At 41.5% G+C, this 18,336-nt stretch overlaps 1 protein-coding gene across 1 annotated transcript in view; it reads left to right on the top strand.

Moving 5' to 3' along the window:
- The first annotated feature begins 1,954 nt into the window (after positions 1-1,954).
- The window catches only part of ptprub (protein tyrosine phosphatase receptor type Ub), a 153,360-nt gene continuing 136,978 nt past the window's right edge, over positions 1,955-18,336 (top strand). The window contains exon 1 of the mRNA XM_079692435.1: positions 1,955-2,235. Within this exon, the coding sequence (XP_079548561.1) occupies positions 2,166-2,235 (70 nt within the window). The 5' untranslated portion in view covers positions 1,955-2,165. The remainder of the gene's footprint in view (positions 2,236-18,336) is intronic.

The raw sequence follows: 18,336 nt of genomic DNA on the forward strand, positions 1-18,336 counted from the left end.
TACTGCATATTACATTTTCATGCAGTTGAATAGATTCACACCAAAGCACTCCCTAGTTTAAGTAAATTGCTACGCTGTGTCTTGAATAACAGCGTTCAAAATGGCTGCCATGCATCAAGCAGGTGTAATTACAGGTGGTAGCTTGACATACGCTGTGCTCCTTTGGTTAAAGTAAGTAATTTGCTTAGCAATGCATCGTTCATCTGTCATTGGGGGCTAACAACATTAGAGACTAAGATGTGTGCACTCATGTTGGGAGCCTTCGATGCGTCTGTTGCCCCCTGTAATTAAATCCACAGGACAACAAAATGAATGATGAATAGCATGCATAATGGCTTCTTGATCCAATTGTGAATCTTGGATCCACAGCTAAACGTGTCAGCCCGGCCATGTTTTAACACCCGCTTGGTTCACGCAGAGCCGTGGCTGCAGAGTCAGCACTTGTAAAACAATTTCAAAGGTGAATCTCAGAGCCTGTGTAATGATGTAATGATATACAGGAGGGCACCTTGCAGCATCTGACATGTGTCCGACAAGTTGTGATCAAGTATACATCTGATGCTTTTAAACATATATAAATATAAGATTACGACATGCCAGATAATTTTCAAATATCAAAGTCACATTGGCTTGCTATATGATTTAGTTTTCCCAACAGCAGTGATGAAAGAAGCACTCAGATATTTTGCTATTTTATATATTTGCTAATATTAAATCAACATTTGTTAGTTGGATGTTGAAAAATAGTAGTTACATTATTACAGCAGCTAAATCTGTCAAATATGTGTGACACACTGTATAAAGTAAAATATTTCCCTCTGAGATGGAGTGAAGCAGAGATATTAAATAGCAGAAAATGGAAATACTGAGGTTAAATATAAATACACCATCTTTTTTTACATAATTTCAGTAGGACTTCAGATGCACTCCATCACTGCACAACACTCTACAATACATAAAAGAGTGTCAGGTATTCTCCAAACATTGCAGCAAACATGGCCTGCAATGGCTAGAGTAGAAAACAGTGACCCGATCAAATGCAAATTCAATGCACACTACATGTCAGACTCTAATTTATGGAAAAATATGCTTTGCACCTGTCACACGGAGGTGTGAAGCTTGTCTGAATATATGGCTAACATCAGCTTTAAAAAAGCTCTAATATGACATAAATATATTTTTGTTCAGTTAAGATTATGCAGAGCTGAATCAGACCTCAGATAGCTCATATGATTTGCATTTATATGATTGTTAACACAAAAGTCTCACATTACAGGGGTTATGTGTTAATCACAAGGGCTGTAGCTGACTTTAATTATGAGCATTTCCTCAACCTGTTGTCAGACTGATAACAATGTCCCTGTGGGTGCATGGTGGTGAAGTTATTTGAGCTGTCCGCAGTGTATATTAAGCAATGCCAAATAAAGATTAACCTTAAATGGAGGAAAAGGCGTGGAAATAGACTGTATATATAAAGGGAAATAGATGCTTGTCACATCCCAAATATAGCACACTAAGAGCTAGTATTAACTAACATTTATTCCTGGAGACTTCCCCTACCACTGCAACCACAAACTTTAATTTTTACGTTAACAAATACCAAGTGTTTACCCTGAAATGTGTTGTGGAGATAAATGTTTAGTCCCAAAATGAATGAGTCTTATAGAAATAACAACCACCACTTATTTTAACCTAATTCTGACCTCCACCTTTAAATCCAGTTCAAAACCTCAAACAACCCTTTTAGGGATAGGGACAGCTAAAGGTTCACATTTTTTAACTAATCTTAATTCTCAACTTTCAAAACCTTCATGTCCCCACAAAGATATAATTACAAGATGACACACTCGCAGTCTGGGGCCTGGCTCTGAACACCACGGTGTCTTTCCGGCTGCGGCCTCTTGGAGGCGCCCTGTTCATACTTTGGATCAGCGAATAAGCGGCAGCTGAGAAGGAAAGTGGGCTTGAGAAAGAAATCTCTCCCTGAACTGTTTACCCTGACGTCAGTTTGCAGAACTAGCTCTGCCCTGTCTCCTCCAGTGTCTCTGAAACTCCTCTCAGTGAGAATTGGGGGAGTAGATGGGCTCGGCTCGCGCGCCCGGACCTCACGGAGTGAATGAAATGATTTCTTCTACACATTTAAAGTGGACTAAAACAGCTACACGATGAACACCTGCGCCTTTCTGTTGATTTTGACTGTTCAGATCTACGCCGATGGCATCGAGGGGCCAACAGGTAAGGAGCAAATTCATTTCGATCTGCTTAACCCGGTTGGGAAGTTTTTACATGTGGATGAAAACTCCACTGAGAGCAAAAGTGGAGCGAGTCTGGTGAAGGTTCCAACTTTGTGTCCCCTTTCCAAAACACGTTGCTGCGTGAATCTGCGGCTGGCTGCTGTTTCCCATTGCCTACTGATAACGCACAATGTTAATTCTCTCAACAGAAATTAAAAACACATTCATAATAACTTTGTGAACTGAAGTGTTAAGTTTTCTTCAGCATGCTTATTATTTAGGAGGACAGCGTCTGGGTGTTCTGGGAAAGCTCCCATTTCCCAAAACAGCACAGTCTCCTGCGACACGCTCTTTCTGCAGTTTGCTATTGCTCAATCACATTTAAAGGCACCTGGTAGTGGTGGTTTACATTGTGACCTAAAGTTACAGATCAGTTATTTCACAGCGGCACTTTAACCTAAAAAGAATCCACGAGATTTACATGACCTTTAGGTAATTTAGTCGATATTTGGGAGCAAAACCCCATCAGCCTGAATCTGTGATGACATCCAGAGGAGCTGCTCCACACAGATGTTGGATTGCGGGTCTCCCCTAAAAGTTAACATCATGATGAGGATGGTTTTATTGTAAAAGGCTTCTTATTGATTTAAATAAAAACAAGTTCTCATTATAATCCCAAATTGTAGGCTTTTCTTTGCATGTTTTAAGTGCAAAGAAGCGTAATTACCTCAAGGAGAATTTTTTTTTCACATTTAAAGGCGAAAAATCCTGCTATTTCTTATTTTTGTAATAAGAAATAAACTGGTGATTTTTTCAAAATGTAAAATTCATTATCCAAATACATCCAATTGTTTAAATCAGTAACACATCAGAGAGATTGAAAGAGAAGGGCAGAGGGGTACAAATAAATAACTTTTTATAGAAATGACAGATCCTTTCAAATGTCTGCTTTTATTTCTTGACTTATAGTGGTTGTTTACGCAATGTTAAAATTAGAGTGCCTTTGGGTATTTTTGTCCAAAGACTAAAAAGACATGGGCCTGTTAAGAGTCTCTCTGTCACTGACACACCATGCACACAGGCATGATTCTACCATTGTAATACATAAAACCAGGGTAATAAGGAAGAAATATTGATAATAATGTATTTACATTGTAGGCTGCTTCAAGACTAGCGATGCGGTTGAATGTGACACCGTTTAAAGCTTGATGATGTTGATATCATTTGACATTTTCATTAGAATTTGGCTGATATTTATATTCCTCACTGGCAGTGGAACAACTAATGGCCACTACAACACTTGTATGTATAACTCATTGTGAAAGAAGCAGCAACAACAACAACAACAACAACATCAAACTCATGCAAGCAGAGTGTGTATTGTCCAGAGCTGAATGGAGCAGATCATTAAGAGGAGTGGGCTGAGACATGAAGGATTCAATCTCACATAGGTAATTAAAAGAGCTGAATGGAACAGGGACGCTTCACCACGGCTGTCAACAGAAATGTACATGGCGCAGGTTTTTAAGTTTGTTAACTGGAGTGTTGCAAGTATCGCCATCTGCGCTTTCACCCTCCCATCAGCAGATAATAGTTAACGCTGCTGTTTTGGGGGCTTTTGATTCCCTGCCCTGACTCCCTTCTGCCTTCATCCTACAGAAAGAAATGATGAGCATAAAAGCAGCCTTAGATTTCCACCATCTTCAGTGTGTCTCCTTTTCATCAACACTCTGCCTTTATTGCCGTGAATGTGTGGAGACCACACCTTGACCTTGAATGCTTAATAACAGTTAAGACTCTGCACATTTCTTGCTTTTTTCACTCTATGTAATCCATATCTTCTTTCTTTCTTGCATATGCTGCCGGCGTCTATACAGGCTGTCAGTTCATGGGAAGTGAAATTATTAGAGGCTATGAAATATAGTGGCTCCCTACCGCACTGGATGGAGTGTAATGATGTTGATAAGGGGAACACAATATCACGATTGGCATCACATTTTCTCAGACACAAATAGGTCATGAACACGAAGGTTCAGATTTCCATTGTATGTGTTGATTTATGTTGTAAAGCCCATTGTTACACCTTCACTCCTCTTTAGTCTCTTATGGGAATTGGATGAATGTTCCATTACCATCTGTTTCCTCTTTTAGCAGCAAATGGTGTCAAGTGAGTGGTGTAATTATCCTGTGTCTCACACCCATTTCCTGGTTTGATCTAAAGTTAATGCAGAATATCCTTTTTGCCTATTTAACTGAATAAGATAACATTTGGATCAAGATGAAAAGGACTTTCAAGCCCAGACGGTCTAGTTAAAGCATGGCATGGAATGAATAATACTTTACATCATCGCTGGGAAAAGAAACGTAGGACCATCAGCACATAAGCTTAAAAGATATCAGCGCTGCTATTAACCCTTAGATGCACGAGTGACTGGAACCTACACTCTTCCATAAGTGGGTCTAAAAGGACCCGTATTAGAATAATATGTGTTTTTATGCCATTTTTGTCATTTTGGTTAAGAAAAATCACTTGTATTATATTTTGTTTCACACTAGAAATATTTTACATTTAATTTTTCACTATTTATAAAAAAAAAACGAAATTACATAGAAAATGCATGCGGGTCATTTTTGACCCACTTGGGGTAGTAATACAATAACTACAATTTCTTAAAATATAAATGTAAAATGTGAATGGCATGATATCCAAAACATGTTTTTTGAGGAATAGCTGGAATATGAAATGATAAAAAAATGTAATTACAAAGATACTTCAAGAATACCACCTCAACGGGTCCAAAAAGGCCCACTTATGGAAGCTTGGGGTAGTAGTATACGAAAACTACAATTTCTTAAAATGTAAATTTAAAATGTGAATGGCATGATATCCAAAACATGTTTTTTGGGGAATAGTTAGAATATGAAATGATAAAAAAATGTAATTAAAAAGATACTCTAAGAAAACCACCTCACCGGGTCAAAAAAGTCCCACTTATACATCTAAGGGTTAAGAACATTTTTGTCACCAAATAATAATCCTTAGTAATCTTTAAAGGAAAACATTTCAAACATTTCCAGGTTTTATTTTCTCAAATGGGAAGACTTGATGTTGTTCTCAGTCATATATTATACTTAACTAAATATGTTTGGGATTTGGACATGTTTCCAGACAAAACAAGACATTTGACCAGGACATTTGTGTTTTGTGAAATTTTCTAGACAAACCCTGCCTAGATGGCGTTAACAGTTGCAGTAACATGCTGATACATGCAACGGACGGACAAAAGAAAAAAGGAAACAGAGAAGGCTCTTTTCAAAGGAGACTAAACAACTACAATTCCTAACATGAAAAACAGGACTTCAAAATATTTTGGCTTGACACTATTTGCCTGTGCTTGCTGTTAAGGTATAGGGTCATTATTGTTACATTAATCATCTCCTAGTTCTTAAAGGTAGGGTAGGTAATTCACTTCAGAAACACTTTTTGTTATATTCCATGGAATGCTCTTAACATCCCGATATTAAATGCTTTGAAAATAAATATATACAAATATTTAATGTGTGGAAGCCGTGGCGCTGTAACAAGCAAGTCCAATTAACTGCTTCGGCCCGTGGCAGATAACTGGATGGCCTACCTACCTGTCAGCCTTCCATCTGTGCACAAACTTATCTCGTGCCCTCATTGGTCATGTTCGCGTTCATGTGTGTTGGAGGAGGGGCTCTGTAAGGAAGTCTGAAGGAAGGGGCAGATTTTTTTCGGTTGTGTACTTTCAAATTCTAGCGTACTCGAGCTGGTTTCTCCATTTTTACCTACCCTACCATTAAGAGTCCATGTCATTTGTATATAATAAGCGTCTATGAATGGACGGAAAGAATGAGGCTGAGAATCCTTTGTGAATTATTGCAGGGAAGAAACATGTAACCATCAAGTAGAAAATGTTGCCTCGCACCACAGAGTGGAAGTGTTCCCTGCAGGAGCCAGGCCACCGTCTGTGGATAGAGCGAGAGGGGCGGTGGGGACTGGGCCTGAATCAGACTCCTGAAAAGACTGGTTGATTTCCATCGTTGTGGGATCATGGGCAGTAATTCAGTGAGCAGATGGAAAACTTTACAAAAATGCAGGGGATTGGAGAGGAGAGAATTTTCCGAGAGAGAAGACAGAGGAATTAATTCAGATAAATTGTCAGGGTGTTTTTTTTTTGTAGCTGAGCCCACAGCGGGACTCTAGCTGGACTTGAGTGTCCATTCTGCCTTCAGCAGTGGAGTGAGTGATTAGGCGGGGTGCTGATGAGAAGAGTCCTGTGCTCTGCAGTGTGCCTCTTCCAGTTTCTGTCTCTGATCTATTGTAATGTGGGGCTGTGGAGGAGAGCCAGCCCCCGATTGGCTTAGCCATCTCACAAGCCTGGAAGATGAAATGCATCCATCTAGTGTATGTGTTCAAAGAATTCTGCTTAATGCCAAAGCGCCATGATTGGTACGCCTCATCAGACGAAGCGTGTCCAATCAGGGGCCTCCTCTGTCTTGAGCTGGTCTCATTTCTCATTATTTTATGGTGATGTATCTCAACTTAGTTTGTGCCGTGCTGAGTTTGCAGACATTTCTTTATGCTAGACTGCAGCTCGCAGTCATCTTGTGATGGTTGTGGCTAATTAATCCTGCTGAGCATTTTGTTTAGTTTTTAATCACACGTTGCCATTCTGTTTCTAAATCAGTCCCGACCTTTTTCTGTTTTCTTTTTTTTGTTGAAGGCTCTGCGAGTTGTGGCCTACTCAGGCGAAACGATTGTTTGCTCTTCTGAAAAGTCAAGTGCCGGGTGGAGTCGTGTTTCTGGGGCAGAGAGAAAGCAGGTTGAGGAGAGAGCAATGACCGAAAGCAGGATCCTTTCCGCTGCGTTCCTCCTCTGCCCTCATATCTGGCCCATTCTTCAGGCAAACAATGAGCTCTTGAAGAGTTCACTCATTATTTGAAACATGCAAAGGTTTGGGGACAAAACAGCATATTAATATGTGTACCTCGCTTTTGCATGTGCTAATCAGAATCCTTATTCATTAGCGCCTTTGCCTGTAAGAGCTGGAAATCAGTCACGGAAGTCATGCCATGCAAGGAGGGTCCCACAGTACAGAGTGACTCAGCCCTGACACTGATGCTAGCAGGGGCTACAGCCGCCGCTCTGGGCTCTTCAGGGTTACTCTGAGACCTTCCAGCACGCGGGAAAAGACGCAGAGAAGACTGAGAGATTTACAGTGGGTGGCCTGCCTCGGCCTGCCTCCTCCTTTCCACTCTGCAGCGACAGCCAGAGTGCAGGCTTCTCAGCTCCTTCGGCCAGGTTTTATTAATGTTGTATTGATCTTTTCAAACTCCGGCAAGTCCATTTTACTTAAATTTGATCAAAGTGGCATCCAGTCTGTGACCGCGAGTTTGATGTAGTTGTGAATTATCCAGCCAGCCAGCACTTGCATGACGTAACACAAGGAGCCTGGTTTACAGCAGAGAAATGTTTGCAGCATTGTGTGTGTAGAGCAAAGGACAGGCAAAAGTGGAAATCCTCTGAAACATGAAAGAGGGGGCCTCATTTCCATAAGAAGGCTGTATATATTACAAATAAGCCACAACATATCCCCTTGATGTACTGGTCTCAAATGGCAGGTCTATTATACTCATTATCACTTAAAAGCATATGTTTTACTTGAATAATGGACAGGGAAATGTATCATTCAACACAGATGTGTGTGTATGGCCTGGATATGATGAGGATGAGACTGTAGCCCCAGCACAGATAGACGTGTAATTATCCAACAAAGAAATATAAGCATGTATGAGAGTTTCAGTCCCCGTGTTTTTTTCCCAGAGGAAGCGAGCGCCAGACTGCAAAAATTGGGTCTGGAAGACTGATGCTGCGAGTGCCGCTTATCCCATACCCGGAGGAAAGAAAGCCTCAGGAGCAGTTTATATTTAGCCCACTGGCCGTGTTTCAGTTCTTTACCTTTCTCCTATGTCAACACATTTACTGCCAGATTCTCCCGGCCCGCTGTTATTTGTCTATGTAGTGTGTAACCATAGGTTTGTAACACATGCTCAGGTCACTGGAGTCAGGGTTCAGGATTAGGGCAGGATTTCAGTGTGGAGATGTAACCTGTTGTTGAGCTGCCTGCAGTCCCCTGCACCCTCCCAGTGAAATCTGAACTGCTGACGCTCCTCTAAAAGTCAAAACAGTCTCTTCAGGACATTTTTCTCCATGCCGGTGTAATGGATGCAGGCTTCAGTTGCCTTTGTGCCACGGTGCCTGCTCTCTGAGGGGAAGTGGTATTTCTGGTTTGACCGGCCCCTTTGGGCAATGAAGTATCCTCTCACAGACCCAGCCATGAACCCGAACACTTATCACCCTGATGTATCTCACTCTTATTAGACTCACACTCTTTCACATAAACTTTATTAGGACAGTGGAAATTGAAGCGCATTAAAGTGTAACAGAGCATGGATAATGGCTAGTGTGCCAATTTAAAAGAGCAAAGTATTTGAGGCCTTCACAGCATGAAGCCTAAGTAAAATTGAGCTCTTAAAAAAAAAAACATATCTGCTCTGTTCTACAGCTTTCATTGCTCATCCCAGTTTGCCGTGAATTGAAGGCGGTTTGTATCTCTTTTTTTCCCTGGCAGCACAGTGGCATGGCACAGCGGTGACACTCAGCTGTGACAGATGCTGTTGCTGGTGGGTTATGGGAAGGTCATGGCAGATGTGGTAGCTGGCTGTAAGTCAGTCAATAAACTGATTCCAAACCTGTTGAGCATTTTAAAGTCCTATTTACAAGAATGTGGTGATGACTAATCTTGTTTTGGTCTGTAAGACATTAGCAGGGTTTTCAAGAAGTTCATCTGGAAATGTCCATGAAATAGGGAGGGGGCCGATATTCCCCTAAAATCTTTATTTAAAATTCATGAAATTCACCCAAACTCGAACTGCATGGTTTGCACAAAAGCAACGTGAATGTTGCAGGATGTTTCATCATAATATTCTTGCAAAGAAATTGACACGGTAGTCTGGCAATTTTTGTAAAAAGATATATAAAAGTTGGTAATTTGTGTTACTAAAAAAGCATTTAATCCTTTTTCTACTCTGGACTGCAGGGCATGTATTGACATCTTATTGAAATGTAAGTAGAAGCAGTGGATATGCAGAGTCTGGTGGCATGCTAAGATATGCTAGCAGCATACTGGCTTCTGACCGCCAGTGGGGTTGAAAAGCTTTTGTCAAGTGATGTTAGTAGAGAGAGCTTGGGAACTCAGCCGGGCTTCGACGCTTTGTTCTGTTTCAGGTGCTGAAGTGAGACCGAGCAAAAGCAGAGCCTATTGATTTCTCAAACACAGCCTGTCACAGTCTGCTTATTGTCTTCTTCCTTTAGAAACGCTCCTGTCTATTCTTCATGACCTCCCATCACAACCCTCCTCACTTTGACATGTTGCTATTTCAGCAGTTGCTCAGGGGATCGTGAGAACATTTTCTTTTAATAAAAAAAACCAAACATCACTTTTTCCCTTGGCTTTTACACTTTGTATTGGTATAAGACATTTCAGGGGCAAGCCGTTCAGGTTTTCCCCTTTTTAACCATTTCCTCCGGTTTCACCAGTATGTACAATACAACTCAGTCATTAGCAGACGATTCATTGAAAACAGTGTCTATTATTCATTTCTTCTGACAAGGTGGTATAACTGCCTGAGGGCAAAGAAATGAATCTGTATTTGCTGCGTGTTTATACGGAGTGTGAGTCAGCCCTGCAGGGACACTAATGAAGAGAGATAGCTCCTGACCAGGGACATATCGGTGCCCTTTATCTACAGATCACAGTTCCATTGTTGCGTTGCCCAGGAACAGGTGCAGCCAAATTCCATATGTACTTTGATGTGAACGTCTGTTTATACAGACCCAGAGATGCAATCTTGTCAACTGAATGCCATGTGTGGTAGCCTTGACAAACCTTCCTTCAGGCCACGCTCCACAGCCCTCGGGGGTCTTCCTGCTGGTGATTGCTGAGCTGCTCGGCGTTCCTGAGAGACAGCTCGTCAAACAGTTTGAAAAACCTTTGTTTGTTCTTGCGCCTGACTTGGTCTGCCAGCGAAGGGGAGGTTGGGATTCAAGAGGTGAAGGCCGCAAGAGATGAGGGGCTTATGAGTGGATTGAAGTGGGCACCGACGTGACCCAGAGCTTTGTTTGAGGAGCCGTTCATATGTCTTTCCACACTCAGACAAAGACCACGTCCACACTGTTGTTGATACATTTGAAAGAGCATTCGTTCTTGGTCTGCTGTCCATGCTAATCTGGAACTGAAAGTTTGACCTTTTTGAAGATGTTTCCCCATGGTCTAACATTGTCATGTGAGGGGGAAAAGGGAGCTTTTCCAAAACGCTGACACCACCATTGTGATGTGATCTACTGTAAAGCTCCTGGCTCTAGGGGCCTATGCATGCCCAGTGGAGGACATTTCAAAGCTTTCGTTTTTTTGGCATTTTAATATGAATGGCAAACTTTTTGAAACAAACTGGAAAGGCTAATGTGGACGGAAAGCTTTCATGTCATTTTCAAAAAGTGTGGACTTTCTGCAGCCAAAGGGTCCATTTGCTTGTCTCACTTTAGCTCAAAACCAGAGAAATGCAAGAATGTCCAGGGAGCCCACGGGGAGTCGTTAACAAAGAGCTTAATTCAAAAGCACACAACGAAGATTATAATAATTGTTTAGTGTGTGTGTGTGTGTGTGTGTGTGTGTGTGTGTGTGTGTGTGTGTGTGTGTGTGTGTGTGTGTGTGTGTGTGTGTGTGTGTGTGTGTGTGTGTGTGTGTGTGTGTGTGTGTGTGTGTGTGTGTGTGTGTGTGTGTGTGTGTGTGTGTGTGTGTGTGTGTGTGTGTGTGTGTGTGTGTGTGTGTGTGTGTGTGTGTGTGTGTGTGTGTGTGTGTGTGTGTGTGTGTGTGTGTGTGTGTGTGTGGGTGGGTGGGTGGGTGGGTGGGTGGGTGGGTGTGTGTGGGCTGGCCAGTGCATAGGTGTGTAATGGAAGGAAAGGATTGGTAACTGTTCCCACCTGATCATATGCAAATATCTGCTTAACTCCCTTGGCCATTTTGAACTTCTATACATCCAAGCCATGTGTATTATAATATAGCTTTTGTTTTGTTCCTTTATGAAGTGCTAATGACATATTTTCCTAATGATAAACATTGCACTGTAAAGATGAAAGAACCAGACTCTCCCATAGAAACAGGCTTTGGAGCCCTTCTGTGTTTAGAGAGTAGATGGAGCACACAGTGTGTCAGAGACCTCGGAGCAGGTTGGACCGGCCTTCGTCTGTTCGGACAGCCAGGGTAATTAAGAATCCGCTTAGAGCTGGGATTACGGCTGGAAGTAGGCTGATCAAAGGGGACAGGAGAATGGACATTAGCAGAATGTTGGTTAATATGGGTATTACTCTGCTTAGCAGTGGTATCATGTGACAATAAGACAGCTGACAATGGAACCCTGTTGATGCTGAGATCCCTCGCTCGGCGCTAATAGCTTTACTGCAGATAGCTTTGTTTACTCACTGTGGGAAGCCCTCCACCTTCTTGCTTTATCTTCCTTCCTCACACATTCAAACTTTCCTAATAATTTGTCTCAACCTAATTAGAAAATGGTAATATTTTGCCGTACACCTCCCCGAGGTATTTTAGCAGTGTTCAGACAAATGTGCCTTACACCAGGACCTTTGAAACTAAACATGCACGATTGTTAATCTCTCTGGTGAATGCAAACTCTTGCTGTTTTTGGGATATTTTGGATTTTTTGGAATGTAATTAATGTTCTCATTAACTGAGTACAAGCTGTAAGGCAGAGCTAAATGCCTGATACCCTCGGGCCCTTGCTCTCCTCTACTTTAGGAAACATGGACAGCCTGTGTCTGGCATGAGAAACAGGGAATGCTAAAATAGTTTCTTTCTTGTCAGTCCAGGCTTTTATTGTGATCCACATGGAGAGGTAACCTGAAGCCTCTGCACCGCAAGTGAAGCTATTGGTTGGCCTTTAGAAAGGATATGGAATCAGGTCAGTGTGAATAATAATAACAATGGAGGGAACGGGTTTATCCAAACACAGAAAGGTTACATCAAATAGCCCACCTAATTCATCGCATTACTCTTATTTACAATGAACCTGTGCATTTATTCCTGGTGTCAGCTCTGCCTGAATTAGAAAACATTCCTGCAGGTGAATAGTTGACAGATTTATCAGTGCACAACGTGACATTGCAATTCTTTGTTTCAACTTTGGTTTCAAAGAGAGCGGGGAATTGTTTTCCACAGTCTTTAAGGTTTAATCCCATCAGAGGGGCTGGCAGCATGGAGGGCTAACAGAGTCACGTCGGACGTTACGCTGCCAGAACAAGAGGCAGACAGGAATGTGTTTGTCTCTCTAACTTGGCCTCATTTACTCTTGACTGGAAAAGCAAAAGAGGAAAACTCCTCCCAGACATCTTGACTTCTTAACTCCTTTCTCTGAGCCAGGATAAGCAGCGGGTGCCTGATTCTGTCAGTGAAAGCAGGAGCTGACTTCTGTTAAGGATTCAGTATGGGTTTTCGAAGAGGCAATGGCGGATCAGACTATCATTATTGCAGATGAATTAACGAGGTTTTTACCTCTCCGAGGAGGGTTCCTCGCTTCACTGGTTGTCTTTTGGCTTGGTTAGGCACATGTGCTCCCGGGGGAACGGGCTCATTCAGTGCTTAGGCCATGGAACTGAGGATTTATCCCAGCCCACTGAGTCCCCGAGTCGCCACAGACTCCTGCTTAACGATTTAAGATTGGTTAGTCTGTCAGTCCGCTATTTTTCTCCAGAGATTGAAAAGAAAGATATTTCTTTAGTTCCAATAAATGCTTGTGTCTGCACCTGCAGTTGATACCATCTGGTTGAAATGAATAATGTGAGAAGAGTGGGTGAAGGTGAATTTGAGAGTTATTGAGAAAAATATGTGTTTTTTAACAGTCATGTATTGTAACAGGATTGTGTGGCTCATAATCAACTATTATATAGAAAAAAGGTTTAACAATCTCGGGACCACATTCTCATCAGGATGAATTCATCATCATAGTGTACATTCTTACAAAGTGGACTCCTAAAATACAATAGAACGTTGTCTGAGATTATATCAGCAGCTTCAGCAGCCGCTCATAAACGAAGAAAGGCACAACATTTGAGGCCTATTTTTGCCATTTGCATCAAAAACCTTTCTCTTTCTTAATGTCACATCTTATTAATCCCTCAGGTATCTATCACTCATTAACTTCATTACATTTGTGAGGAAGAAGTTGAAAAAAACACTTGTTAAACCTTCACACCTCGCCACAGATTTCTCAGTATCAAAGTTCTAATAGCATCTGCGTACTCTAATGGTCAAAATGTGCCATCTGCTCAGGATATTTTATGATATTTTAAGTGTACTTACAATGATTACCTACCTAAACATTAAGATGGATCAGTGCCTAAAGGTATATTCAGCCCAATATTTAAGAAATTATATAATTGGGTGTAGCCAAACACCTGGGCCTGCGTTGTTGTACAGAATTCACTCGCCATCTGTTAGTTTTTCTTGAAGGCTTTTATTTTGAAGCAGATGCACAAAGTGTTGAGTCGGAATCACTGGAAGACAAACATATAAAGCATATGCTTTCTCACAGCTGTTGTCAGCTGCTTTCGTTCTTCAGCCAAAGTCAGTTATGGCGATGCATTGCACTACATATCTTGTCATGGGGATAAAATAATATTCAGGTTATGGTTAATATGGTTAAAATAAAACATACAATTAGTCGTGGCACACTCTCTAACATTCCTCTATGTTGAGCTGGTCCTGGGTTTCTTATAAACTGGACATCAGGGAAAACAATCTCTATACTTGAGCTTTCTCAATGAAGTATCCTTCACATCCTTCTCTGTGTTGAGGTGCTTTTCTGTTCTTAATTTCTGCATCTTCATTGCTCCATTATTCCCCCTGCCCATTTCACCGAGCTTTGTCTTTCCTCTCCATCTTTGTCCTTGTCCTCTCAGCCTTGGGGCTTCTTGGGGATCTACAGTACACTCAGTGTTTCTGGGAAGGGCTCAGTATTCTATGCAGAATGAGCAAGAGCTCAAAGCAGACGCGTGTGTGTCTGCCTGCCTCCCCAGGCACTCATTAAGCTTGTGTGTGAAGGTGTGTTTCTGGAGTCTTCTGGGGGAGACATGCGTGCATGTGGAGGTTAAAAGGCACCCGACAGAGACATCATTTTCCAGCCTGTGGCGATGGGAGAAGGTAACTTCATTAGCCAGTTCCCTCTGTATAGATTAACTTGATTACACTAACCAAGTCTCGATGGCAACAGTGGCGAAGAGTACACATGTCACACCTGGATTTCGCATCTGTGTTGCTTTTTTTCTAGTTTATGAGTAATGGTGTTTGCAATTGTGTGTGTGTTTGTGTGTGTGCGTGTGGTTGAGTGCATGGGTGGGCAGAGAAGGAGGGTCAATTGATACAGCTGGGACATTTGGCTGCCCTGTAATTTGGTAAAGTGACTCATCTTCAGGTAATGAGCAGGTAGCGCTCTAGGAACTTCTTTCTATAATTTGCTTGATGGAAGTCACACTCTTGCTTTAATTCATGCTGTTATGCGCTTGCACACTCTCTCTCTGTCTCTCTCACACACACACACACACACACACACACACACACACACACACACACACACACACACACACACACACACACACACACACACACACACACACACACACACACACACACACACACACACACACACACACACACACACACACACACACACACACACACACAGAGAGACACACAGCGCAGCTTTTCTTCAATATCTCAGGCATCCCTTTTGTCTTGTCTTACCCCCGTACAACAAGCCTGCCTCCCTACGGTAAAGCGTAACCATCAGCTATTTCCACCTTGAGTGCATCTACGATATCTGTTAACATTTCTTTGACAGATAATATGCACAAACATTTGCAGTCATGCATTGTCACACACTCTGCCTTTCATTACTCTAGGGGCAAACAACATGAACCTCTTTTAACCTGGATTGATCCACAGCACCGCTCTCCTTAACCCTCCACATTAGCCGATGGGATTGGCCAGGTTTTACCAATATGTTCTTGCTCTCTTTGCCCCTGAGGTGCACCCCGGGCAGTAAAGTCAGCAAGAGAAGTGTATCATTCACAGGAAGCATTTCATTGAAACAATCATGGCCACTCAGCCCTTTCATTCTCAAAGATTTTATTGACCAGAAAATCGAGGAATTTTGTTGTTAGATTAGATTTATCTAAGCCTTCGGTATGAAGCTGCGTGGGACAGATTAAACACTTTAAATCTCTTGAGGGAGTTTTCGTGAAGGCCACTTTCATGAATAGTCTTACCTCTTATCCTGAAATGTATTGTTATATAGCTTTGTGTCTGCACTCACCTGTTGGAACTGAAAATGTCTTTCTCCGTGAATGTGTTTATATTGTGTATATTCTGTATTCTCCTCACAAACGCTGCTGTAATATAACATTCATGAGCAAGGCTTTACTGCCAGACCAGACTAAAACGTACTCCTAAACCTTCTGTCAGACTCCCAGTGAGGCTGTTTTTTCTGACCTACAAACACTTCAGAAAACATACCCACACACACATGGCTGGCTTGTCAGCTCCCCAGTCATGTATCCTGGTCAAGGTGAAGAAGTGTGATGGGGGGGGGGTGGGGTAATACAGACACATGGAGATGAGTGGAGGGAACGAGGGATAGAGAGACCATCGCAGACGCCCTGTTGTTGACAGTCTCAAGCTGACAAGCCAGATTCAGTGGGATTTTGTCGAGCTGCCGCTTTGATGAAATGTTTTCAGGAAATGAGGAAAAACTGAGCTGACTGCAACCTCTGGCTCTAAAGACATAAAAACACGACACTCATGAAATTGAGGTTGTCCTGGTGATGATTGCTGGAAGAGTGCTTCGGGGCTAATTTTTCTTTCCTCGGTCGCTGCTCAGCAGAGATTTATTTACTGCAGGGTAAATGAGGACGTATATGTTTACAAGTGCAGATTATAATTTCAGGAAAATTACAGTTTTCAAATTCCTCCACTCGTCTCCATCATCATGGCACTCTGTGTGGCACGGGGTTTACAGCAAAGCCACCAGGCTCCAACAAACCCAGACAAAGGCAGGTTGATCATTAGTGGTTATATCAACATGAAAGCTCACAACACATCATGCTGTTATTATCTCTGCAGACACTATACTCACTCATATTGTTTTAGCTGCTAGCTGCATGCAGGGTGGAGGACTTCCTGTCACAGGTCCTGTTATCCGGGCCACCTTTTTGATGGTTGGGGATCGGCTGTCTATTTGGAGTAATACCACCCTCTCTAAAAGGCCTATCATGACCTGCATCATGAAAAATAACTAGCGACATGTTCAGTATTGACCATTTAAACAGAATTGAAAAAAAGGGCAGAGCAGAAATTCAGAGAGGGTTTTTATCTCAATCCACAGGCAACTATATGGCAATATTGAATTTGCATGATTCTTCATCAGTGTAATGAAGTATCTGGGTTTAATGTTGAAATGGTTAGTTGATTAATTGGCAAAGAGTCACTTGGCAAAAAATGTATTGGTGGTTTTGACAAAAGATTACTTTATACAAATAATTTATAGTGGATCAAAAATGTCAGAATGTATGTAAGTAATGCCTTCTCATAATTCGACAATTTGATAATGCATCTACCTCTGGTACACCTTGATTCCCCCCAACTTTTATAGACTTATCCATGAACAAATATATAAAGAGAGAAATTATGTGTTTTATTTCATTGTTATTTAAAAGGAGAAGTTTCAACCAGTGCCACACATCACTGTATTTATAGTCTAAGGTACTCCTGTCCATAGATGGAGCACGATTATTTATTTAATTTTTTTAATTTTATTTATTTATTTTTAAATAATTTTTTATTGGTTTTTCATTTGAATTATACTTAAAGTTCAGGGTAATCAACTGTTAAAAACATACTGTTCACATTTATTTTTTCAATAAATAAGGATGTTTTCAAAGTAAATGGATAATCGTTTTTTAATAGTCGTGATATCAATTATTGACTCAAATAATCGTGATTAGGATTTTTGCCATAATCAAGCAGCCCTAGCATCACCAAAACCCATCAAAACTAAAAAAAGGCGTTAAACAACTACCAATAAACATATTAAAAAATGCAGTGAAAAGCAACTGATCATTCAAAATTCTGTTCATTATATAAAGATATTTTGTTGAATGGTTTACAGAAAGTGCACTATACCTTATTCTGCATATCCCTGTTGTGATATAAAATTACCTTGAGTGATGGATGGTTTTACTCAGTAGCCTAGCTTTGCACGGGAGGTACTTTAACCCACCTGTGCACAGTACGAGGCAGACATAAATACGCTGACTTTTCTTTTATATCCACCTTTAAGAAAGAAGGCAATCATATCAGAGATGATGTAGCACACATCATTTGTGCTCAAGCTGAGTGATGCGTTCAGTTATTGCCTGAAGGAGCAGGATTAGTTTAACATGGAGGGCTTCTGTATTATCTGCCAGATTTCCCAGCTGCACTGAGCCTTCTCCACTTGGCGTCACAGCTTATTTTAACCCCCCTCTCGTTCCGGTGTGATCCGCAAAAGTCCTTCTTACCTTTTTGAAGAGGATGGTCCACAGGGGGTGTTAAAAGAGGTGGTTACGCTATTATGACTCGTAAAACTTTGGCTCTGTTTCCCAACTTTTTTTCACACCGTGCTCCATTGAAATCTTGATTGACCTGATCCAATCATTTGACACCATTCCAACACCCACATATCTTTAGGCTACTCGTTCACAGGGGGCCTTTATTTACACAGCCTCCTCCATTTTGCACATTATTTTCAGATGCGTTTGGCATGTTTTAACAGTGGCGAGAACTTTGCTTGTCTTATTGCCCACGGCATCGACAGATCTAGAAGTGAAAAATGTTGAATTCTTCTCTGCAAAACATCACCATGCTGAAGTCTGGAAGCAACAACCACTATCAGAGCCTTTTATATGCAT

The sequence above is a fragment of the Notothenia rossii genome, assembly GCF_949606895.1.
Source record: "Notothenia rossii genome assembly, chromosome: 7".
NCBI classification, from domain to species: Eukaryota; Metazoa; Chordata; class Actinopteri; order Perciformes; family Nototheniidae; genus Notothenia; species Notothenia rossii.